We start from the raw sequence: 24,768 nt of genomic DNA, 5'->3' as shown, positions 1-24,768 counted from the left end.
TGGGACCTCTCTAGATTTTTCTTTTCCTTGGCTGTTTTCTTTTTCTGTCCTGTCAACTGTCCTTCACCCCTTGGCCTTACTTGTTGTCACTCATTTGTTCCCTGTTTTATTCATGTACAGTGCAACTGACTCCTGTTTTACTTTAAGCAAATCATATAATGACACAAGGTAGTCTGTCAATAATTATATAGTCTCTCAATTATTTTGAATCCAAAAAAAGCAACCTGAAAGCAATGGTATTCCTTCTGTTGGACAGAACATGTAGTGGTGCAAATGTTAAAGATTAAGCTTGTGACTAGAGGGTCTCTGGTCTAATTCCCAGACTGAAACAAATCTGTGGGAAGTGAAAGAGCACGAGGTGACCTTGAGAACATTTCCCTGCCTTTCTGCTGTCCAGCTGTTTCACTAGATCTGCACATCGACCAAAAATACGAACCTACACAAGCTAATTAAAGTGTAAAATGTTTATTCAGTATATTCTAACTTAACTTTTATTGTATCTATCTATTCAAATAGATTTTTTGCCACCACCCCAACAAACACATTTTTTTCTGTAGAGCTCATTGCACTGGAAAAGCTACTCCAGAAAAAACTCTGTCATTCAGAACAACCCACAACTGCCATTGTTTTTTTGTTTTTTTAATGGATCGACTTTCTCATGAAGAAATATTCCAAAAGAACTGGTATCAGCACAGTTTGCAGTGAACTATTACACAGTCTGATGGCTTTTGGCACAAAAAAAACCACACAAAAACCCCGTCCACAGTATGTCTTGAAGGGATGAGATGTGGGTTCATTGTGTCGTTAGCTTATTAGCGCCTTATTATCTCTTCTTATTTGCCGATCTCATGGCTAACCATGGCTTACGCTGAGTGTGTTTGGTTTATGCCTTTGACAGGTGTCAGGAAGATGGCAATGAGGAGAGGCAAAGAGAAAGGAGAGAAGAAAAGTGCCCCTTTCTAGAAAATTCTGGCTCAGAAGAAGATGTCCTACAAATCCTACAGTACATGGCAACCATACTGGGTGAGTAAAGTAAGATGTGTATGTGTGTGTGGTCTCCACTGCATACAAGTTGGTGTGGTAATGAGTATGTGTATGTATGTATTATCGTTTTCAAAGCCATCCCACAGAGGCTAGACCTTCAAAACACATGGTAGACACTAATATAGTATTCTATGAACCATTTTATGCCGCTTACCTGAATGTGAGTCATGGTGGCAGCAAGCAGTAGACTAGACATCCTTCTCCACATGCCATGTCTTCCTGCTCTTCCTGTGGGATCTCAAGGTGTTCCCAGAAGGGATATAAAATCCCTGCAGCATGGTTATCCCAGGGATCTCGTCCCAGTTGGATGTGCTTGGAATGCATCCACAGGGAGGCGTCCACCAGGCCTTGCTGCCAATAAAGACCTCTGTGCCCATGCCACCTCAATTGACTCATTTCAATTAGAATGAGCAATAATTCCACTCTATGTCCATGGTCCTTCAATTGTCCTACAATCTACAACCTACAATGGCTCTATTACGATGTTATCACTGCAAATTTGACATGTTTTTAATAGCATTTTTCCATTGCGTCACTTCTTGCATTAACTTCTTGGCAGTTTTCTCTGCAAGTCTGTATAATTATACACTTTTAAGTCGTTATTTATGTTTTTCAAATTTTGTTTATTTTCTTTCACATTTTGAGATTTTTTGTGGTTTTTAAGTTTTATTTATAATGAATAAATATCAGTTTTAATTGAGCTATAATCCCGTAATCCTATTTTTTTTCCTGAGTTATTCAGTTAGTAGGCATGTGACATGATTATTTTATCTTATCAATATTCATTATTTGAACAAGGCTTTGATGTTTGATTACTTTGAACAGTGTTATTTTGTGATTGATTTGCTTAAAATTACTTTTGCTGAATTCAAATCTTGGTCAAGACATTTCATGGAGCAGATGTAATGCTGGGTTTCATGTAGAAGGCAGCTGTAAGGGGAAATTGTCACACACGCTTAGGGTGATGCATTGAGAAATAATACTGAAAGACAGTGATCAAAGATGCAAGTCTTTTTGTTGCTGAATGACATGTCTTCTCAATCATATTGCTTCTATTCATAAGTCGATTTTTTTAAGTCAGTGTGGGTATTCGATTGTGTGCATGTGGGCAGGTTAGGTGTATTGTTGTGTCATCAGTTCATGATGTTATCCTCAAAAGAGTGCTATTCGACATCGCTGACGTCGATGTTTTGCATCCTCTCTCTCACAGGAGTACCATTCTGTGAGCTGCGAGAGCATTTCGGAGAAGAGTTCTTTGGCCTCTGCTTTGAAGAAAATGAACGAGTGCTTCGGGCTGTAGGCGGCAACCTCCAGGACTTCTTCAATGGCTTTGACGCCATTTTGGAACACATTCGCACCTCCACGGGGCGCCGGGCCTCATCTGAGAGCCCCTCCTTCCAGTGCAAGGATCCCTATGAAGAAGGGACAGGGAGAAGAAAATTGGATAAAGATGGAGAGCAGGGAGAAACAGATGGAAGAGGGAAGGTGTTGCTTTTACATTGTTTCAACCCTGCCTCTGTTGTTGGCTTGGTCATGCCAGGGTTTATCAGAGCTGTTGCCAGGCGGATCTTTCATTCGGAAGTTGAGGTGGAAGAGGTGCCACCTCTAACTCCCTTGTTGCCCAATGAAGATACAGAGCACGCAGATGGAGACTCCACAACCCCGACTGCGTCCCCCACTGCCACACCCTCCTCGTCCCCGTCCCCGTCCCCTCCCTCTCCTTTCCCAACCTCTGTTCCCACAGTTTGCTTGTCCTTCCAAATCCAGGAGACAAGCCCTCCTTCCCTCTCCTCCCTCTCAAATGCTGCCTCAGTGGGCACTAAACGCCCCCTTCTTTCACTCTCCACCAACCCCAGTGATCTGTGCATATCCCTGGCCACGTTTTGCCGTGCCTTTCCGTTTCACCTTGTCCTGGGGCCTCGCATGGAGCTACTGCAGCTTGGAGAAGGATTGAGGAAACAGGCTCGCATTGAGCCTCACCGGACCCTCTTGTTCAAGGACTTTTTTGAGATTGTCTCACCCAAGATGGATCCTTCGTTCCAGGGCATCCTGCTGAGACTTGCATCCCCATTTACCATCCGCACCAGGCCTGATTCCACACAGTCTGACACCAAGGAGAAGGTAATACATATCTCATACATAACTGATGACACTGTTGCTCAAATCCTACTTTTCACCACATATTTTAGAGAATTATTGCAACTTTAGTGTAGTTGAACATGTCTATTATTTGCTCTAGTCTGAGTCTTGTAGGGAGCGTAGTAGTGTTGTTGCCCACCATTAAAGTTTGGGTGTACCAAGCGAAAAATGAAGGAAACTGTCTATACTGAATGCCATTCCACCTGCACGCCTGTGATGTTTCTGCATGGGAAGAATGAGGTTTGAATTAGTTCCAAATTTCCAGAAACAATTAATACTTGTTGTATGCTATATCCAGTTCTTTATTGATTGGGGGGTCAGCGCAGGCTGTCAGTGTCGGCACCAAACTCCCTGATGATAAATAGAACTGACAGAGAGGAGATGGATCAGTTCAGCCACAGTGCCGTGTGTGTGTGTGTGTGTGTGTGTGTGAGAGAGAGAGAGAGAGCGAGAGAGGGAGAGCGAAGCCTGCAGCCTTATAACTAAGTTTGAAAAACAAAACTTGTTTTTTCCACTAAATTTGTCCATTTAAGTATATACAGGAAGATTATAGAGGAAGATTTTTTTCATTTAAGAGTACTATAATACTCGTAATTTCTGTATCCAAGCAACCAATCTACCTCCTGTTTACACAGGCACCCGCATGACCAGCGTACGTGAATTGTCATGTGATATTCGTTTTTTCAGGCGTGCTAGTATGGACGAAAGCGATGCTAAAACGGCTGTGTGGACGGAGATAGGTTTCGTTTTAAAACCCCGGTTTTAAATGCAAACGTATTAGTGTGGATGTAGCCTAAGTCGCATTCTAAAAAAAATAGGAGTACCGGTATATGTGTATTGAAGTACTGAAACATGGGCTCCCATGAGAGCAGATGTGTACCCTTTGATCCACCACAAAAGTATAAACTAGTTTTGATAGTTTGGTTCCAAATGGTAAGGGTATAAAAAGGCGTTTAACAGAGACTACTGCTTTTCTGTGGTGTCTCGTCTAACTGGAGGCTGAGTCTCTGAGTGAACCAGACAAAATAAGGATTTCTTTGAGAGTGACCTGCACACAATGCCAGCTCTTATGCACATGTACTGTTTGGAGCGTGTCTAAGCACACCTGCTATTTTTTGCTCATGTAGGCAAAGCATCACTATGAGTAAAAAGGTGGGTGAATATAAATGGTATGTGAATTGGAGTTAGTAAAGGTAAATCATAATCCTTTCAGCTAGTCACTTTACTTGTCTCATACTTTTTAACAATTCACAGAGGTGTGAAAATGGCTAAGCCTTACCGAATGTAGAGATGGCTTGTCCAAATAGGAAAATTATATTATGTTTTATGTATCACAGCAAGATGTGAATAAACAGCTCCACAGATCTGCAGCCAAAGGCAGATGGTGGCGTTAACAGTCCTGTCATGTCATGTTTTCCTGTCAGAGCCCTGATTGCACCAGTCTTTGCCCTGGCACGTAAATAGAACCCACAGACAGCTAGCATAATCACACGGCTCACAAACCAGTTACAATACATTTTCTAAACATCCCTGATACAATTATTTGCAGATTATGCCAAGTAATTTGTTTTAGTATGCTACAAGATGCACGATGATTAGGGTGGTCTGCTGCTTCATTTCAGTTCATGTCATGTCAGTGCTGCAGAGAATGTCTTATGTTCAGGATTAAATAGGGCAATGTATCTTGTATAAATCTAGATATTACTTTTGGCGATCTTTTTTGATTATTTGATTAATAGTTTTGTCTATGAAGTCAGTAAATAGTGAAAAATTATCATTTCTCACAGCCCAAGATGAGGTCTTTGAATGTCTTGTTTTATACATCCAACAGTCCAAACCTCAAGATATTCAGTTTATTTTCATGCATGATTAAGAAAAGCGTCAAATTCTCACAGAAGTGATTTGAGAATTTGGAACCAGCAAATGATTAGCATTTTAACTTGAAAAATCACTGAAACATTAGATTACCAAAATAGTTGCCAATTCACTTCATGACTAATCGCTGCAGATCTCCTATTAATATGTTTTGATAACATATTTCAAGATGACACTACCCACGGTTGTTAATATAAATAGGAGTAGCTACGATGTCACAATTTGTGAACAATTTGGTTTGAGTGAACAGCACAAAAGTGAATCATTCATATGGACTCCTCCCATACATGTTGTTTGCACTGCAGTGTGAAGGCTAGGATAGTGTTCCAGCTGTGTGTACACAGAGCTCTAATTGGGTGATTTTGGACTTGTTTTGGCCAAATAAACCAATCCCTGGGTTTAGTGCATTAATCTGAACAGATGACAACCAAACATATGGTACATAGGTTCACAGATCCTCCATACATGCATGCGGATGCACATAATGAGACACTACAATGCTCACAGTAGCTGCAGGATTCCCTTCCTCGAGGACCACTACAATACATCTTGTCTCTACCTGTCATCTACTCTCTCATGAATTCACTATCATTATCTCTCCCTCTCTGCTACTTACCCATTTCTATTTTTGACCTCGCATTGCAGTGTTTCTTCTCTAACATATTCCCAGCTTTTTTTTAATTGCTCCGTCTTACGGATTCAGACTTACTTCATTTGAAAAGGCGTTATAGCTCAACAATGGAAAAGCAACAACAATTGCTCAAAAAGTGCTTTTTCTTTCATGAGTCTTCCTTTTTCACTTCTCTATTAGAGCAAGAGAAACAGACTTTACTCTGTTTTTTATGGCTGGCACACCAATAGCATCACTCCCAAATGTGTAGTTTACTGTAACTGCTACTAAGCTTTTACAGGTTATGATTCAACAGTATCTTCTGTTATTGTTTTCAATGGCATGTGTTCTCTCGGATTTTCGTGGATCAGAGGAAATGTAGGTGTAATCCGAAGTAAAATTGTACAAGACGCAATAAAGACTTATTCTTTGCTTTTGGATAAATCAATCATATTGAGCACATTGTCACTGTTGCCTCACTAATGTATATTAGTATGTGTTTGTGGCTGTTAACCATTGATAATATTTGAGTCTTTGCCTTTTTAGATGCCAGATGAATGGGGCTGGCAATGTACGTGAATCCCTGACAGGAGGTTCAGTCAAAGGATTGTATTTGAGTTCAGGGTCGGCTGAAGTATCAGTGTTCTGGTTTGGTGTGGTGGCCTCATAATCTGTCTTTCTTATCTCTCCCATCCGCAGCCCACTGGTTGAAAAAAAGGCACTTCGGCACATTCATGCTGTTTTCAGTGAGTCAGTGTAGCTGCCTTTTCTGTTCCTTTTTTTATGTGTATCACCATTAATCAGACCTGGTACTGCTGAAGTTTAAGTTAGACACTGGCTCCAAGCTCCAAACACCATCATAGACACTTTAAAATCGGTGTTGCAATATGTGTTTGTGGAGTTGGATGGACGGACACTGTCTTACTTTATTTTTGCCGTATGAATCTTGTGTCACCTGGGCGGAGAAGCAGAACAAAGTGGGAGAGAAAGAGAAGGCCGGGCTGACATTTTCACTAGAAAGGGCAGCGAGAGAAGGCGACAGGCCAAGGTAAAGAGGCCACAAAAGAGCGCTCCCCTGTGTTGCACTATGTGTGTATTAGAGTAGCCTGTAGTGGAATTTCAGTTTGACTTCTTTCCTTTCTTCACCCAGGGACATGGGCTGTGCAAGAGGCATCCAAAGACCTCCTGAAAAGGTCAAGTCCCAGCTCTCTCTGTCTCCCCGCTTAGTGTGAGCACTGTGATCTGCACACAGGGGAGCGTACACCGGTTGCACTGTCAAAAGCTATCCTCTAACCAGTTCCTCACTTGTTAATCATGTCTCCTTTACACCACAGTTTCCTTCATCCTTAAAGGTCCCATATTGTAGAAAGTAATATTTCCCAGTCACTTATTATTATGAAGCAGGTCTAGGTGCTATATAAATACTGTGCAAGTAAACGCTCAATCGACGCAGAGATGCACACTGCCCATATTCAGAAACTGTGCTTTTAAGCAAGCAGTCAGGACTTCCGTACAGTCGTGATGTCACAACTATACAGTCACCGGTAGAGGTGCCGCTGTGAAGAAGGCTTGATAAAAGGTGATGCTTTTTCGAAGCTTGGAACAGAGTTGAACTAAGCTCAGAAATCTGCATATACGCTTTTATTGGTTATAAGACACATCAACAAGGTTATGCACTCACTTTTTGAGGAATGTAGTATTTAGCCTGCTAGAAAACAGGACATGTAAATGTTGATGTCATTTGTTTGGGCCAGGGCCAAGCTGTGGATGTAGACTTATTTCCTTTTTCTTAAGAACAACAGGATGAATACGATAGAGAGTCCATGATTCACAACACCTGCCTCCGCATTAGTGATGCCATCGCTGTAAACACCCAAAAGCTCCCAGACTCTTTGGATCATAGAGTCAGAATTCTGGTTAGGATGAGTCAGTGCTTTTTTTTATGGTTCTAAGTGAACACCGTGTGTGGAGCCGGAGCCCTAAACCAGCAGTTGTCTTGGTTTCAGCTGATTGTTAGTTGTAGACCAAATGCCATTATGAGACACAAGCCCTTCTCTTTTCTATGACATTTGTACCCAATGCAATATGCTGTGGGAGATCGAGGACAAGGAAGATTTGTGGAGGTTAAGGAGTACTTTCGTGAGGCACGAACAGGATGTTCAAATTTGCAATGTCATACTTGTTATTTAACTAATACTCCTGTATTGCATTTGCAGGGGTTGCTGAATGAGCTTTGTCTGTGCATGTGTGTAGCTGCGTGTCTGAGTACAAAGACAATTTCGACATTAGCACCACCTTTGATCCGTTTCTAGATAAATCACTGCCATGATGGTTCGTTTGTTCAGTGGAGAAAGTGCTTTGAAAATCACGGCCCTCTTTGTCTCTGTCTACTTTTGATAAATTTACAAAACAGGCCGAATGAAAATACAATGAAGGAGGAAAAACGGGCATAGAGACAGGAATAAAACACCAGAAGTAATAAACAAGACAAACATATTTTAGTCTGATTGTTGAAACAAAGATGAAGAGAATAGAATGTCTTAATACTTTTCTTTTTCAATAGGAACATTATTGAGTATTAACAATACATGTGAATAATGAGCAGTGTAAACGGACTCATAGAGATGAGTCTTAGCTTTGCTTAGCATCAAGTATTTTTCTTTGAAAATTAAGCAGCACGGGCATTTCCAGTCACCTTAACCGCCTCACTACTGTGCTTGCTTGGTTCTAGAGCACTGTCAGCTTTGTAGTGGCACTCTGCCTGCTGAATGTGCATCCCGTTGCACCTGTTCCCAGTACTGTCGGGCTGTGCATGGGTCTCATGTCTTTACATTTAGGGAGCAAAATTATTTTAAAAGGTGTTAGATCTTGACCTAAATGTCATTTTAAAAACCCTATTTTCTTAATTTTGCTGCATCTCTGCACCATAAGTTTGATCCGCACTTCTCAAATGTTAATTGTTTAAGGAAATTGTGCTCTTAAACTGGACCAGTATGTATCAGTATGCCAAAACATGTTCTAGGAATGCATCAATCCGATATCGTATTATATATGTATTTGTGGGTATCTGTGACAATGGGGCCGATCTATTCTATTTAATTAAATCTTTATGTCTGATTCCGAGTGTATACGTCATGTGTCAGCAGCATGCCGTTAGGCTGCATTGCTGAAGGTACTAACAACAAACACATCAGCTGTTTGGATGTTTTCTCGCTTGCTACGCCAACAAATTCTACGGCTGCTTGCAATATCTGCAAAGCCAATGTTTTGAGCAATGCAAAACTGCAAAACTGCAAAACCGCAAACACTACCAACTTAGTCAAGCACATCCAGAGGCATCCAGCAGCATTTTAACTGCTATATTATTTTATATTGGAATTTAAATGTTTCATCTAAACAATAACCAACAATTCAGTAAATCTATATTTGTTTTTATTTGTAACATTTTGTTTTAAAAAGTTAGGGAAGCAATATTTAAGTTAAGCTTAATGTTGCCTTACACATACAACAATAATCCCTGTCACTTCCACACAGTGAGATATACAGCTTATTAATTAAACACTGGTAGTCTGTACCAGCCGAAACACAAAGGCCAGGTATCGGGACTGAAAAAGAAAATTCAGTCTCACCCTAATTTTTTCAAGGTGAAAAACATATGATGCAGAAATGGGCAATTCAGTCTTTTTGCATAAAAGGGTTTGAAAAGTAGTCATTAAACATGTTCATGGCCAAACGTCTGGTGTGTGAAAGATGTACATACAGTAAAGCTGCTTGATGTTATCTCTATTAAAGTGGACAGGTTTTTTTCCATTCATTTTAAAAGGGTCTGTTTTTCAGCTAGATCCAACTTTCAATCCGGTGCAGATTAGTTGTGATCCTGTATCCTAACTGAAGCATTTCATTTACATGTGGAATTATTTAAGAAAGCCAGTGTCCAATAGGATGAGTGCTGGATCAAAAAAATATCTAAATTAATTAAAACAGATTGAATTGATCCGCACACCAAGTATCTCCCGTGAGGCGATTTCTATTGCTGTGTGACTCCTATAACTTGGAATGCAGATCTTCCTGTTTTAATTCATTTAAATGCACCTCAAACAGTCATATTAGCTGATTACCAGCATCCAGTGCATGTAAACATTGTCAGTGTTTATTTTTCCAGAGCTTACATAGATCCTGCAATATGACTCGTTTTGACCTCTGATTCTAGTCTCGTATGAATTCACCTCACAGGTGTGTTTTATTTATTTATTTATTTGTGTATTTTTAAATGTGAATCAGCATATTAAAGCTTCTGCTGAGTCTTTCATCTGAAACAACAAGGTACAAGCACATCCCATACAAATGTGTGTTTGTGTGTGTTTTTTTTATGTGATGTTTATCTAGGCTACATGCTGTGTGTGAGTGTGTGCATTTCATTTACTGTAAGAGTGGGAGGTAAGAATACGGCACAATATAGCCAGAGTCTGACAAGATAAGGGCATTGCGTGTGTGTGTGTGTGTGTGTGTGTTGGAGAGGGAGAGAGAGGCTGACTCATTGACTCTTTGCTACTCAGTGCTTGTTCATGCAAATGAGTGTGTTGACATGCCAGAGTCCGCTCACAAAAGACAATCCATTAGCTGTCCGTTCCACCTCCCGCTGTCCTTCTCTCCATCTTTGTCTCTCGTACCTCCAGTCCAATGTGTCTCGTTCTCGTGTCTCTCTCTTGTCCCTCTCTTGTCTCCCTCAGTCTTTTCCGCCTGTAACCTCTGGCCCTTTCAGCTGTCCCCCCCCCCCCCCCTTTCCTTTTCATCTATCTTTATGGCGATAGCAGCCTGAACTTAGATAGATCTTGTGTATGTAGAATGTGACATCACAGTGCGTGCTGCTCAGGCCTCGCTATTATAAGACATAAAACATTAACATAAACTTATGCAGTATAATGCAACCCTCAATCATGCATAAATACAAAACACACAAATATGTACACAGAGTGAAGAGGAGTCGGGTGGCAGAAAGGCAAGTCACAAAGCTTCAGGACAGCAATCAATAACAGTTAGGTTTGATCTTAATACGACTTTTTAAAACAATTATTGTATAATTTTTCTTCACATAATCTCTTTCCATGCACTCCAACACTCTAACAAGTTTCTCTGTAAAGACTTGTCAGAGTTACAGGTGCAGAACGTCGTTTCCTCGTGGTAACAATGCAGTGACCTTGAACAATGGCTCAGTGTAAACGTGTAAACAACTCACTACTACGTATTGACTGGGACACAACGGACTGTTTAATTCTCACAGTTTGCTTTCTTTTTATCTGCTTTCATAAAAATACATTTTACATTTTTTCTGTCTGTCTAAAGTTCAATTGTGCTTTCTTGTTGTCGGCCTCCTGTTGCTTCTTTCTGACTGTTTGCATTGCGTCTTTTACTGTCTCATTGTGCTTTCATCTGTTCAGCTATTTCTACAATGCTATTTTTTCCTCATTATTTCTTTCTATTTGATTTAGCCCTCCCACCTTATTTTCTCTGTCTCCTATCTCTCCCACCCTTCCCCCTTCTTTCTGCACGTTGCTTTCTCTCCGAAACCACTCGTTTTGCCCTTTCTTTCTCCTTCGTTTACTCACCTCCTCTTTCACTGTGCTGTGATGCCAGAGATGCAGGCAGAAGGAGAGGAGAGAGTGCTGAGTTAAACACAGACGCACAACTAGGCCAACACAACTGCCTCCAGGGATGTGTGTACGGGTGTGTGTGTCCATGCATGTTTGTATCTGTGCATCAGTGTGTGTGAGAGTTTGTGACAGAGTGAGACCGAAAATGAGAGCGACGGATAAACATAGGCGGACGCACAGAGAGTAATCTGGTGAGACACTAGTATAATTATACCTACTGTACACAATTAAAAAAGCAACAACAGTTGTTAGATGGATATTTCAATCTTTGTTATGTAACAGGAAAATGCAATGAAACTCAATGGCATTAATGGCAGTCGTCTTGCAGTCAGGGAAGGTCATGCCAGTCCTGCAGGATTTGCTTGATGCGTTTGCTGGTCCTGATGTTTTCATGCAGGGGCAGCCCACATTTGAGGCTTTACAGGGTGCGTACAGGACACTGACTCAGTCTAGACTACATAGTGTAGTGACCTTAGCTTTAACATGCAGGCTATTTAAGGTTTACCTGAGTAGGCATTGTTCCAGCTGCTGCTTGTCAAGTAAAAGTGCACCTTGCAATTTTTTCATGTGAATGGCAAGTTGCAAGGCCCAGCTGCACAATCTGCATTGCTGGTCATATTGCTTGTAGCAGACTGACTTGTAACAAATGGTTAACCTCTCCTTGTAGCAGTCTCATCCCACAGAACATCTATTGTAATTGTGTAACCTTCCCTGTCCGACTATTGCAGCTGTGTTCCCAGATCTCAGTAATTAGTTTGAGTAAATTGCTATCAGAAATGGGGAAACTACATAAAATATATTAAATTGTAATAAAACTGGGATTATTCTATAATGTGGGAGATGAATTTATGTCTGATTTTGAGTGGGTGTACTCACACAACTGTTGTTAAACTCCTATATGACACTATGACTACTGCTGTATTGGTGTGGCAGCATGTGCAGATGTTAGGCATACAGTGCTACAGTAAAACCATAAACTACTGTGTGTGTGTGTGTGTGTGTGTGTGTGTGTGTGTGTGTGTGTGTGTGTGTGTGTGTGTGTGTGTGTGTGTGTGTGTGTGTGTGTGTGTGTGTGTGTGTGTGTGTGTGTATAAGTATGTTTTGAACTTGGACCCTATTGGTTGTAGGCCGCATATGTGTTTTTGCATATGTGTTTTTGCATATGTGTTTTTGCATATGTGTTTTTGCATATGTGTTTTTATGGGTGTATGTCAGTGTTTCTGAAAAACAGACATGGATGTCAGATGTGGGTATGTGGGTCTCCCTGTTGGATGTATTTTGTGTTTGTGTGTGTGTGTGTGTGTGTGTGTGTGTGTGTGTGTGTGTAGATGTAGACTGTATGTATTATGCAGACCTAGGAGAGCCTTGTGCTATAAATAAAACAGAGCTGCAGTGTGCTCACTGGCGGAATAATCTATCTGACACTATGGAGAAAGAGAGAGAGAGAAGTAATTGAAGAGACAGAGAGAAGAGCATAGAGAGCGAGGGAGCGACGGGCAGGAATGAAAGACAGGTGAACACGGGGAGAGAAAGAGAAACTAAAGAAAAGGAAGGAACAGGGGCGAGGACTGAGCAGGAGCTGGAGTCATATTCAAAAGGGCAGCAATGTGCAATGCCTGTTTCAATCTCGCTCTTCTATGTCTCCAGGCTGTTTTGCTTGTGCTCCCCACACCTGGTGTGTGTTGTCATCATGGTTAAGGGCTTGTGTGCAAAATGTCAAGAAGCTAGTGAAACCCAATTTGTATTCACCAACAATTGCAGTATTTATTATGTTGACAATAATTCTGCAGTTGTTGGTAGATCTGCAGCCTTGCAAGTGTTTCTTTCAAAATTACAACACCTTCTGACAGAAATATCATTATTTAACTGGCAAGTTTGCCCCTCGATTTGTCTGATTACCAATCGAATATTCAAAGACGTTTCATAATATGGTATCATAGGTTGTTCAAGGACATTTGGATAGAGTTTGGGACAAACCAGTGACATTGTGATGATGATTGTCTCCTTAATAACTAGGTCATCAGTTAACCCAGTTTTTACAGGCTCTATACAGGTCAGCCTGCATTATACATCAGAGCTTGCCATGCTAAATGAAATTTATTATCAGCTATTCAATTATAATCTCTGTTGTATGTACTACATTGTGTGTATAAAGCTGTGGATAAGTATGTATAGGTATGTATGCAGTCATGTAAGCATAGAAAGGCATGTTTGTTCAATATATTCGTTATTTGTATGATTGTGAATGCATTTCCAATGCTAAAGTCATTGCCACCATGTAACCATTCACCATTGTTTCAAGAAAAGCAAGTATTAGGTGGACATGAAATCCATAGTAGTGAGAGGCTATTAACGAACATAAATCTCACAATCTGTTTTCGACTACCCCTCTCCTCTGGCTCAGTGTACTTCTGCAATCTGCATATAATCAGGATTGTCTTTAAGGTTTTCTTTAAGGTTTTCACGCTCCCTCAGCCTTGACAAAAGGCCTAACTTCTGTAACTCTTTCCTTTTTGCCATTTGATTGCACCGCCAGGTTATGGAGTTGAAGGGTCAGATGATCCATGTGCCCGAGTCCTGCTCCCTGATGTTTCTGGGTTCGCCACGTGTTGATAAGTTGGAGGAGCTGATGGGCAGGGGCCTCCACTTGTCAGATATCCCTATCCATGATGCCACGCGGGACGTTATCCTGGTGGGGGAGCAGGCCAAGGCCCAGGATGGCCTGAAGAAGAGAATGGACAAACTTAAGGTAGAGTGCTTCATTCTGGGTCTCTTCTATTCTATATTTACAGCGCAGGACAACTTAGGAAACTTCAGTTTATTGGACCGCTTTGCCATCGTGAAAAAAATAAGCTCTTCAATCAATCAATCAGATGTTTTTCTTCTTTGTGGCTTCTTGAAGGCCTTACCTGCATCCTAGTAAGCTCTATGTGCGTTTGCCATGTGGTAGGGGGCCCGTGTAGTTCCCCTTTGTTTTGTTGTTGCATTTAAGTTAACAATAGATGCAGACAGAAACTAAGCCAAAATAATTCAAGGATTAGGGTTATCATTAAGTGACTCAACAACAAGACTTATTGCTATCAGCAGCACGCCACTATCTTCTTCCTTCTCTACTGTCTCTCTGGAGCCTATACCCTGACAGGCTCATGTTAGTTAAGACCCGCCATCTTGTCTATTGGCAACCAATCAAAATGACAAATGACAACCTGTGACCATGACATGTTGAAATAGTGAAAATACACAAACATATTCTGTATATTTGGTCTTTATTTCTGTTTTCCATCATGCGAGCGAGACAACTCACTGAAGCAAACTTGTTTAATGCAATGCTTTGGCTGCACTGACTGATTCATAATGGCTGGAAGAACGTGGCTCCTGGGACTTGCTCTTATAATTTGCTTTCAAAGTACCCTTGAACAAGTCACCGAGTTCTGACCCAATCCTATGCATCTGCTCACTGCAACGCTCTCTCACTGCAACTACTCCCCCAGGCCACTGTTATAAATAGCTGTATCTTAGTTTGACTTGCTCGCTGGAACAATGGTATAGCACTGCATCAGACAGATTTGGCATTATGAAGCTCGCCCACAGACACAATTACTCATTATGCAGATACACAAAATCAAAAATAAATCAAACACAAATACATTTACATGCACCAGCAGTTTTAATTTGGTGCAGTACTCCCACATCCACAAATTGTTGTCATCAGTGCCTCCTTCGAAGCAAAGCACACAGAACAAATCCTCCTGATCTCCTTCTCTTTTCTCCTCTCTCAGGCCACATTAGAGCGGACTCACCAGGCACTGGAGGAGGAAAAGAGGAGAACCGTGGATCTCCTTTATTCCATATTTCCAGGTGATGTGGCACAGAAACTGTGGCAGGGCCATCCAGTGCCCGCTCGCAAATTTGATGATGTGACCATGCTGTTCTCAGACATCGTGGGTTTTACTGCTGTGTGTGCCCAGTGTACACCTATGCAGGTCATCTCCATGCTGAACGAGCTTTACACGCGCTTTGACTACCAGTGTGGCATTCTGGATGTTTATAAGGTCAGTAGACAGAAAGACGCACACATCTTCTTTATATGATGTAGTAGTATCTGTTTCTAAACTGTGACACAATGGGATATCAGTTAAGGGATTGCTTTAAAATTGTAATGGCTTTATTGGTTTATATGCACACCCTGAGGTCATCTTAAAAGATAAATGTTCTCCAGGAAGTGACAGTTTCCCAGGAACTTAGAGCCCCCCTTCCATGGAGTCTTTTAAGTGTTGCAGTTGTATCAAAAGCTAAATCTTTAGGCTGTGTCTTTGTCTGTGTACTCGATTTATGTGTGTTTGTGTGTATTTGTGGGGACATAAATCTGATTACTCAGTCACACTGTGGGAGCTTGCCTTTTGGGGACAGGGGGGGGGGGGGGGGGGGGGGGGGTCAAAATAGGGACAATTGAACGTCCCCATAACCTAAATCATTACATTTTTAAGGTGAAGACTTGGTTTAAGGTTAGTCAGGTTAGGTTTGGGTTCGGGTTAAGGTTGGGGAAAGGATTAGATGTAGGCTGGTAGCGGTTATAGCTAAGGTTAGACTAGGTCTCCAATGAATGTAAGTCAATGTAATGTCCCCAAAGGTCATGAAAACACAACCGTGTGTGTGTGTGTACTGTGTGTGCTTGTGTTGTGGAAAAAGTAACTGATTAATGGCCAGTCTGTGGGAGCTTAACAAAGATGTGTCAATATTGTCCATCGGACAGTGTGGCTTTGGGCCATCTCCCCCTCCCCCATCCTCACTATCCATTATCACATCAGTATTTCTCTTCATTTTTACTATTTTCACCTTTGCTTCTCCCCATCATCACCATTGCCATCATCGTTCCTCTCTCTCTCTCTCTCTCTCTCTCTCTCTCTCTCTCTCTCTCTCTCTCTCTCTTTCTCTCTCTCTCTCTCTCTCTTTCTTTCTCTCTCTCTCTCTCTCATTGCCTCAGTCCCTGTAACAACAGCATATACTTGCTACAATCCCATCAACGCGCTTGTCCTCTGTGTTATCTCTGAGAAATGTCTGGTGTCAGGTGCCTGGGGAAAAGAAAGAAGAGATACAGAGAGGAAGGCAGAGAGATTGGGTGTATTAAAGAGGGGTTATGTGTACAGCAGTTAAAGAGCGAGTGTGTATGTGTAAAAGAGAGAAGCAGGAGGACAAGGTGAAGAGAGTGAGGGATGCATATGTTGCCATTGTCATGGTTACTGTTGAAATGATTGTGCTGGTGGCAGGCCTAAATGAGTCCTAGTTTTCTTTTTCCCTCCTCTTTCTCCTCTTGCGCTATCCATTTTATCTTCTTTATAACGACCACATCAACTGTTATGACACCTAGCTCACTCCTTCAACTGGAAATATGGCAACACAACCCTGAAAACGGCATTCCTGGGATGGCTTTATTTACGTGTGTTTAGAATTTGGCTTTTGGAAGTCATTCAAGGAAGAGTTGTTATTACTGTACTTCCATCTCTGGCATAGTACGCCCAAACATGGAACTAGGAATGACTTGACTTCTGTTTGAAGATGTAATATACGGAATGAGCTCATTACAGCGGATTAATTGCTTGCTGTATTTGGGAAACACTGGACTGTTGCTTAAAAGATCAAGTAAGATGTTTTTTCATTGGCTATATAAAAAAATCATGCGATGAATTTCAGCTGATAACGATGGCACCGGATTGATCCAAGCATTTCTACATGCCAAAACATTAACATTTGACAGTTCTGTGGTGGTCTGGTATATCACAGCCTCAAGATGCCCTGTTACTAAAATAATCGTTTATTGTTCTTTAAAAAAAAATCTTTATCATGATGGATTATAGCATATATTTTCCACTTAGTTGACTCACTCTGGCACTGCACAATATGTCAAGCATTAATATTTTATATTCTTCATGGTTCCTTACAAATATAATATAATACACTTTAAATAGAATACTGTTAAACTTGTTAAACGGATTCTAAAACATTTAATAAAAGATTATTTTGTGTTGGTATTTCAGTGATCTTCAGGATGGATTTTATGGTGTCAAGAATTACTAGAAATGCTTGTTTTTTTTTAATGTTTGGCCTCTCAGACTGGGTCAGAAGCAATGCAAGATGCTGTGAGCGGCTTTGCCGAGATCCTTCTCCAAGTGCTCACCACATCTTATTGTGAATGATTCAGGCCAAGAGAGAGAAACAGACAAATACTCTAGTTCTAATATTACAAGAGGAATGAAAGAGTTCTTTTATTTGCTCCTCAGTGGAGATGTTATGAGTGATTGAATGAATGGCTAGTTAGTTTCACACATCAGCTAAGCCACATTTATTCATTTCAGTTTCTGCCTCTCCTCCACTGCTTCTCATACAGATCGAAACAATCGGCGACGCTTACTGTGTGGCGGGAGGACTTCACAAGAAGGTTGATAGTCATGCAAAGCCGATTGCACACATGGCTCTGAAGATGATGGAACTGTCCGAGGAAGTGCTGACACCTGATGGGAGACCTATCAAGGTGAGCTTTTTTATTTTTTGTAACACCAATCTGCTGCTAGCACATGGAAACTAGCCTAATAATCTTAAATTGTTGCTATTTTATTAACGACTTGGTATTGAGGGATTGGTATGTTTTTTTTTTTTTTTTGCGTTTTTTGTTTATGCATTTCCTCCATAACTTTATCTCTGTGTGTCATTTTATATTTAGTCTATTTTATTTTACATATTTAAATGTGGGTAGAGCTCAGGATTCCTGCTGAGAAAAAGGTAAATTGTGTGTCCAACTGCTGATTATCAAACTAACTTAACTCTGGTGCTTTAACTGATTAAACCAGCAACTGATTGTGACTGATTGTGACTGATTGGGCAGTTTGTCTCTACTTTTCCTATTTTTTTTTTTTTTTCTTTCCTTATTTAACATTTAACATTTAACATTGTGGCTTCCTTTATTACCATGAAACAAACGTACAATCAATCACCCGCTGAGCTGAATCACACAGTTGTCCAATTGTGATTGGTTTGACAAAAACAAAAATACAAACTAGCCAAAGTGTTTCTTCCCCTATACCAGAACGATAATGTGTGGAGGCAGACCTTCCTTTATGTGGAGATAGGTCTGGCTATGGGAGACTGTGATTGATATCATTTGAGGATGGGGATGGATTGTGGAAAATGGGAAGAGGGATGATATAGGTATATAGATAAGAGAGCTCAATCAACAGATGGTTGAATGATATTTCAAAGAATGGATTAATTGAATCTACTCAATCATTTTCAAAAGAGGGACATTGATTGAGAAATGTCTCAATTATTGAAAATCATGCTTTTCCTTTTAGCTTTGTGTCGCTTGGGGTGAACTTCCCATGTGCTCCCAGAAATGACATTAACAATTCTTTAGCATTCCCCCACTGCTCCACACATCTGTCAGTCCGTTAGGGATGTTCTGAGCAAGCTTTATTTTTTGGGCTGAATCCGATAATTGTTGATAAAAAGATTGTATCTGAAACATCGATATAATCGGTTGATCAGCAGAAATTGTGAATATGATGTAAAAAAGTTAAACTGTAAGAATGTGTCTCCTGAAATTGACATGAAGCGATCAGATAGAGAAAAGACGTATCACTGCTTCTTTTCCTCGTTCTCATAAACAATCTTAAGCAGAGTGCTGACAGGCTTCACAAACCTATAACAGCCAAGTTTGATTTTGGCTCCTCCTCAATTTACTCATAGCATTAACGTTAATAAGCGACCGTTGATACGACCCACCACTGGTGACATGTCATTTGAACTGCTGAAAGCAAGTCAGTGCTGGTCTAAAGAGGAGAAGCTGCTTCCTGAGTGTTTTGTGCACTGATCTTTGCCAATGAGAAAGAGAGGAGAGAAGTAATGGACTTGTTGCCGTCTGAGCTTAACACATTTTTCCAACGCAGGTGAGACAGAGTCCATCACTGGTGCAACCAAATCGTTATTCACATTCACTCACATTGCTTCACTGTAGATCCTGACTCTTTAGTGTCTGTGAATGTTTCTTAATGTAGATGCATTTGTGTTTACAGTGGGAGATGATTATATGTGCCGTGTGGGTGTATGCATGTGATGTTTTGTTCCATTTATGAACCACATGCTTCTGAGGGGTGTGTGTGTCTGTCTGTCTGTCTGTCTGTCTGTCTGTCTGTGTTGGTTTTCAACTGTCTCTCTCTTTCTCTCTCTGTCCTCCTTCATTTTGTCCTCATTTAGCTGTGCTTACTTTGTATTCACCTTACAAAATCTCCCCGAGGTTGCTTGATTGATATTATTGCAGTAAAACATTTTTTTTCTTCCAAATGGGTTACTCGTTCTTTAGTTGATGTAAGGTCTTGCATATCAAATTGTTGTATTTTTACCCTGTCTCTGGACAGTCTGTGATATGATATTTGACCCATTATTTAATTTTTGCATGTTGGCTATTGGACATTTAAAATGGTTATGTTGCTCGAGGAAAAGCATGTGTCCCATATATCAACTACAGTGAAATGACACACACTTTCACACACGGTGAAAAAAAGAAGTGTTAAAGGTAGAACACAGCTGTTGCCGTGAGTGTTTATCCTCCTTCAAAATCCATATTATGTGTCCACGTGGAATTGCATTTAACAGTATTTAATGGAGTTAGAGAAAGGCAAGCTTCTCTTTTGCAGAAACAACGAGGACTATATTAAGTAGGAGGGGAAGGAAATGATTCAACTGTGGGAATAGAGTTCAAACCTCTTTTGTTAATTCAGTAGAATGAAAAGGGAAAACAGGATACGATTTATTTATGTCCATCCTCAGTCCAGTCTCGGTCAAGGACAGCCATTACCCGAGGCTATCTTTGGTTTGCTTTGTGCTAACTTACAATGTCATAAATATGAGCCAAAGCATTACGTACATTTTATTTTTGGTTTCTTCAGTGAAACAGAATCAACAAATGAAGCAGAGCAGTAGATACTTTAGACATTTTTTGTTTTTTAGACATTTAGACCAATGTTATTGTTGTCATGTTCTGTCTTTCCTTTTACTAGCAGGGTAATGCTGGTGATGTTCTATCTTTTCTCTACTGCGAACGGCTCTCATGAAATAAGTAATAGGCCTTTACAAGTACACTATTGACTTCTGTCTGAGTAACATTTCAGGAAATGACTGAGACTTTGAAAAAAATAATAATATTCAGGAGCATTAAATGCCCTTGGTGCTGACTGCAACAGACTTGTAGGTAATTTGGGGTAGAGCGGCTTGTCCTTTATTCACAAGGTTGATGGTCAAACTTCATCGATGTCCCGTATTTCATTATTGTAATTAAGTTTAAGTATTAAGTCAGACTAATTGTTCTTTTTTTGTGCTAATGTGTCGGCAGTAAGAAAAGTATAGAATAACGGCAGACTTATCTTTTACAACTTGAGTAGAAAATATTCAATTTGTATCTATTTTTGAGAAGTTAGCTACATTTTATTTATTTTTTGCCACTGATTTGAACTTGTTTAAAAATACACATAATGACACGGATACAAAACGTGTATGTGAGAGACAAGCTAAGACAGATAACTGCTGAATAACAGACATGACTTCTGTATAATGCTGTGGTCCCAGCATTGGTCATTTGTCTCAAAATAGCCTTGCCAAGAATGTTTGGCCTCTCTCTCTCTCTCTCTCTCTCTCTCTCCTCTTTTTATTTTTCTCTCCATTCTCTCTAGTTCCCTCACTCTCTCTTCTGCAACCGCTCTCTAACTCATTCTTTTCATTTTCCTCGTTAGTTTCTGACTTTCTTTTCCTCTCAGTTGTTAATCTTGTTCTGCTTTTCTATATTTTGCCCTCTCTGTTGTGCTCTCCTCTTTCTTATCACTCCTGACTTCATGTTGGTATAACGGACAGTTATAGAGCTATTCAACACTTCGCCATGATAAATGCTGTTCAGGGAGTGCACTCAACTCTAGCCAATGTTGCACTGTTATGCAAAGTAGCATAAGAGCTGTGAGAGAGAAATAAAGAGAGCGATCAAGCAACACACAGAGACATAATATACAAGGGAGATATCAAGAGAGAAACGCATAGAAAACAAAGTGTTTTTCAGCTTCATTACTGGTTCAATTTCAGGCCTGTGTCATGATCCTTTTGCATGTGTGCACTTGTCAGTGTGAGTGGGTGTGGATATTAGGGATGTAGTACTTATCTTGTCACTGCTAATATTGTTTAAATATGTTTATGTGGGCTTATTTCCACCAATCATACTTTACACTAGCAGTATATGAGCATTGTGAATTCAGAAATGGTCAGGGACTTGTCATGCCAACCGAAAGTGGCTGCTTTTCCCTGACCTCATGTTCACCATGCAGTTGCCATTACCTCCTGGTCTGCAGTACACAGAGGTCTGACGAATCAATTAAGACTCGTTGTTTCAGTACTAAAAACCATAAACCTTCTTACTCTGACAAAAGTCTGATTGCATGTGTAATGGTTAGTGTAGAGCAGCTTAAGTACACTCAGTTGCCAGTTTATTAGGTGCACCTAGCTAAAACTAATGCAGTCTAATGTATCAGTGCTGCAATGAATCCCCCCATCGTGAAGGTTATAATGTTTTTGTCCACCTTGTCTATACCAATGAGGAGGGGCTACATGTCAATTCCACCTCTCTGTGTAATGCAATACAGTTGAACAGCACCACAAACTACATCCTCCAAAATGATTATAAAGTTGAATCAACAACTCTCTATATATTCTAACCTTCGTGACTGTAGGATTTATTGCAGGACTCTTGTTTCTGACTGGATTAGTTTAAGATAGATTTACTAACTGATTGTAACAAAGTTGACTCTATAACAACCTCATCTCTGTATCCTTCCGTCAGCTTGGCCAGAGGCTGCGGTGCGATTGGTCGTCTTTGCTGCTGTGCCATTTGCTCATTGGCTCGCTGAGGGCCATGTGCTATGGATGCTGACTCACAGCGAAAAGCAGGGGAAGAGTGTATGAGTGTTACCGTGTCTGTGTTTTGAGACTAAGAAATAAAGAGGAGAGTGGGTGCTGGATGCAGATTTGTTTGTGTGTGTGTGTGTGTGTGTGTGTGTGTGTATGTGTGTGTGTCTGTGAGTGGTTGTCTGTTGTAGAGAAAGACAGACGAGTGCATGGCCATCTGTAAGCAGTTTAGCTGAAAAATAGGTCACACTAGTGCACCTACCAGCCTTTATCTCTCTCTCTCTCTCTCTCGCACACTTTCTGTCTTTTTCTCTCATCCATGTGCTGTCAAGGTTTTGCCATCTAATTATAAGTTTATTTTTGTGCCTTTCTCTCCATTGTATCTTCTTTCTGTCTGTCTGTGCTCTTTCTACCTCACTACCCCCATTGCCTGTTGTTGCCATGACTACCTCGCAGTGTGCTGACATGCACATTGTGGATACCGAGAGGATGAGCGGCTCAAGTAGATCATTCGAAATCTACTGGGTTCCACTAGCTTTTGTGTGTGCGTGATGTATATGCACGCGTGTGTGTGTGTGTAAGTATGATGTGTGCGTGTGTGTGTGAGATGTATGTGTGTGTGTGGGTGGGTGGGTGTGTGTGGGAGATGTATGTGCACGTGTGTGCTCTATGTGTGATAACTTGTTGTTCCCAAATGGAGGAAATATATAGTTGGTCGAGTGGCAATGAAGTGGTGTGGCGAAATTGGAATGATGGCTCGATAGCTTTCACTCTGCCTGCAGCCATTTATAGATTCATAGTTCAGCCAGATTATAATATGAGCACCATGCGTTGGAGGCAATTATTTATTTGATTAGTTTTCCTCTCTCACTCTTGCTATTTTAAGATTTTCATCAAATCTTCTGCCACAAGATCTCAGACTAGATGATAACAGCTACAGTAATATGGAAGTATGATTGCTACAGTTAGCGGATCAACGCACACATAGCACTTCTAGTTCAAAGCAACATGGCCTCCCAAAGGCCAAAGGAATCATCAAGTTGGAATCAGTGAATGTTTAGCAACTTGTTTGACAAGTGACTTAAATGATTATCAAATGATCAAAAAAGTTGCCAAATAGGTTTTTGTTGATAAGTTAATCAACTAATCATTTCATCTCTAGATCTGATTTGGTTGATGAGCAATTAAGCTGCATGCAAATAGTGTGGATAAATAAACAGGGAGAGTTGTTGAAAATACAGTAGCAACAGCAGCAGCATCACTTCCATTTTGTTGTCAAGGAATGTGTATGAACCCTAATTTAAACTTGTTTGAGCTTTTAAAAATCCTGCCGGTTTTGTTGTTGTTCTAATCTTTCGCCTCCCACCACCTTCTTCCTCCCCTTCTCTCTTAGCTGAGGATAGGTATCCACACCGGTTCGGTGCTGGCAGGCGTGGTCGGGGTTAAAATGCCACGTTATTGCCTGTTTGGGAACAATGTGACACTGGCCAGCAAGTTTGAATCGGGGAGCCATCCGAGGTGTATCAATGTTAGTCCCACAACTTACCAGTAAGTAACGGCACTGAACGAACACACAAACAAATGTGCATGCACACAAACATATATGCGACCTTGTTTTCAACCATGCCGCCATGACAATAAATGCTATTTAATGGGACTTTAAGAGAGCTTCTCTTCTCAACAGGTTGCTGAAAGATGACCGTTCTTTTTCATTTGTCCCTCGCTCACGGCTGGAGCTTCCAGAGAATTTTCCCAAAGAGATCCAAGGGACATGTTATTTCCTGGAGGCGGGGACATCTCACAGCCATGCCTCACTGACCAGCTCTCGCTCCGCTCCCCCGGCCTCTATGAGGAAAGTCTCCTACAGCATTGGGACCATGTTTCTAAGAGAAACAAGTTTGTAGGTCCCATACACAGACTAGGATACACAGGTATTCCTTTTGTGAGAGGCTGGATTTGAACCTGTGGAACATGCAGGATATGAATCACATGGATCTTGGGATATGCAGTGCATTCTATTGAAACTTGGATTCAGACCTCTGAGATGGCCTATATGAATGAAACTTAAAAAAAAAATGCTCTCATTATCGCTGAAAAAGAACAACATGCCCTCATTTTCTCTGAGCGACGGAGATGTGGTTCAAAAGACTTGAGGATCAGCAACTGTGCTAGTCTCACATGGACCCTTCCCTAAGGATGTGTACTGATTGGGTCAATTAGCAGAGAAACCTTAATATATAACATAGTGATCGAGCTGGATTCCTCAGCTCCGTACCTGGTTTCTAGGTCTCTCCAGTGGACCCACTCTCACAAACAGTACCCTGACATATGTCTAGAGGCAACAATGCTCGGAGAAAACCCGGAGAGAGTCCATTTACATGACCGTGGTTGCACTCATAGTAACCGAAAAGTGCAAACAGAACAAATCCACTTTCCATTAACAAAGTGGATGCGGAGGAATTAAGTTGTATGGACTTTAAGAAGATGGCAAATTGTCACAAATGTTTGCTGTGC

At 40.8% G+C, this 24,768-nt stretch overlaps 1 protein-coding gene across 1 annotated transcript in view; it reads left to right on the top strand.

The window, feature by feature from the left end:
- gucy1a2 (guanylate cyclase 1, soluble, alpha 2) overlaps positions 1–24,158 on the top strand; it is a 30,524-nt gene extending 6,366 nt beyond the window's left edge. Inside the window, exons 3-9 of the mRNA XM_076100463.1 lie at positions 899–1,023; positions 2,255–3,165; positions 13,856–14,068; positions 15,099–15,371; positions 17,705–17,848; positions 23,648–23,802; positions 23,939–24,158. Of these exons, the coding sequence (XP_075956578.1) occupies positions 899–1,023; positions 2,255–3,165; positions 13,856–14,068; positions 15,099–15,371; positions 17,705–17,848; positions 23,648–23,802; positions 23,939–24,158 (2,041 nt within the window). The remainder of the gene's footprint in view (positions 1–898; positions 1,024–2,254; positions 3,166–13,855; positions 14,069–15,098; positions 15,372–17,704; positions 17,849–23,647; positions 23,803–23,938) is intronic.
- The last annotated feature ends 610 nt before the right edge of the window (positions 24,159–24,768 follow it).

This window comes from Anarhichas minor, unplaced genomic scaffold (genome assembly GCF_050575085.1).
Source record: "Anarhichas minor isolate MPS153535 unplaced genomic scaffold, ASM5057508v1 ptg000026l, whole genome shotgun sequence".
Taxonomy (NCBI): domain Eukaryota; kingdom Metazoa; phylum Chordata; class Actinopteri; order Perciformes; family Anarhichadidae; genus Anarhichas; species Anarhichas minor.
The sequence above is the reverse complement of the archived record's forward strand: the minus strand, read 5'-3'. Positions and strand labels throughout refer to the sequence as shown.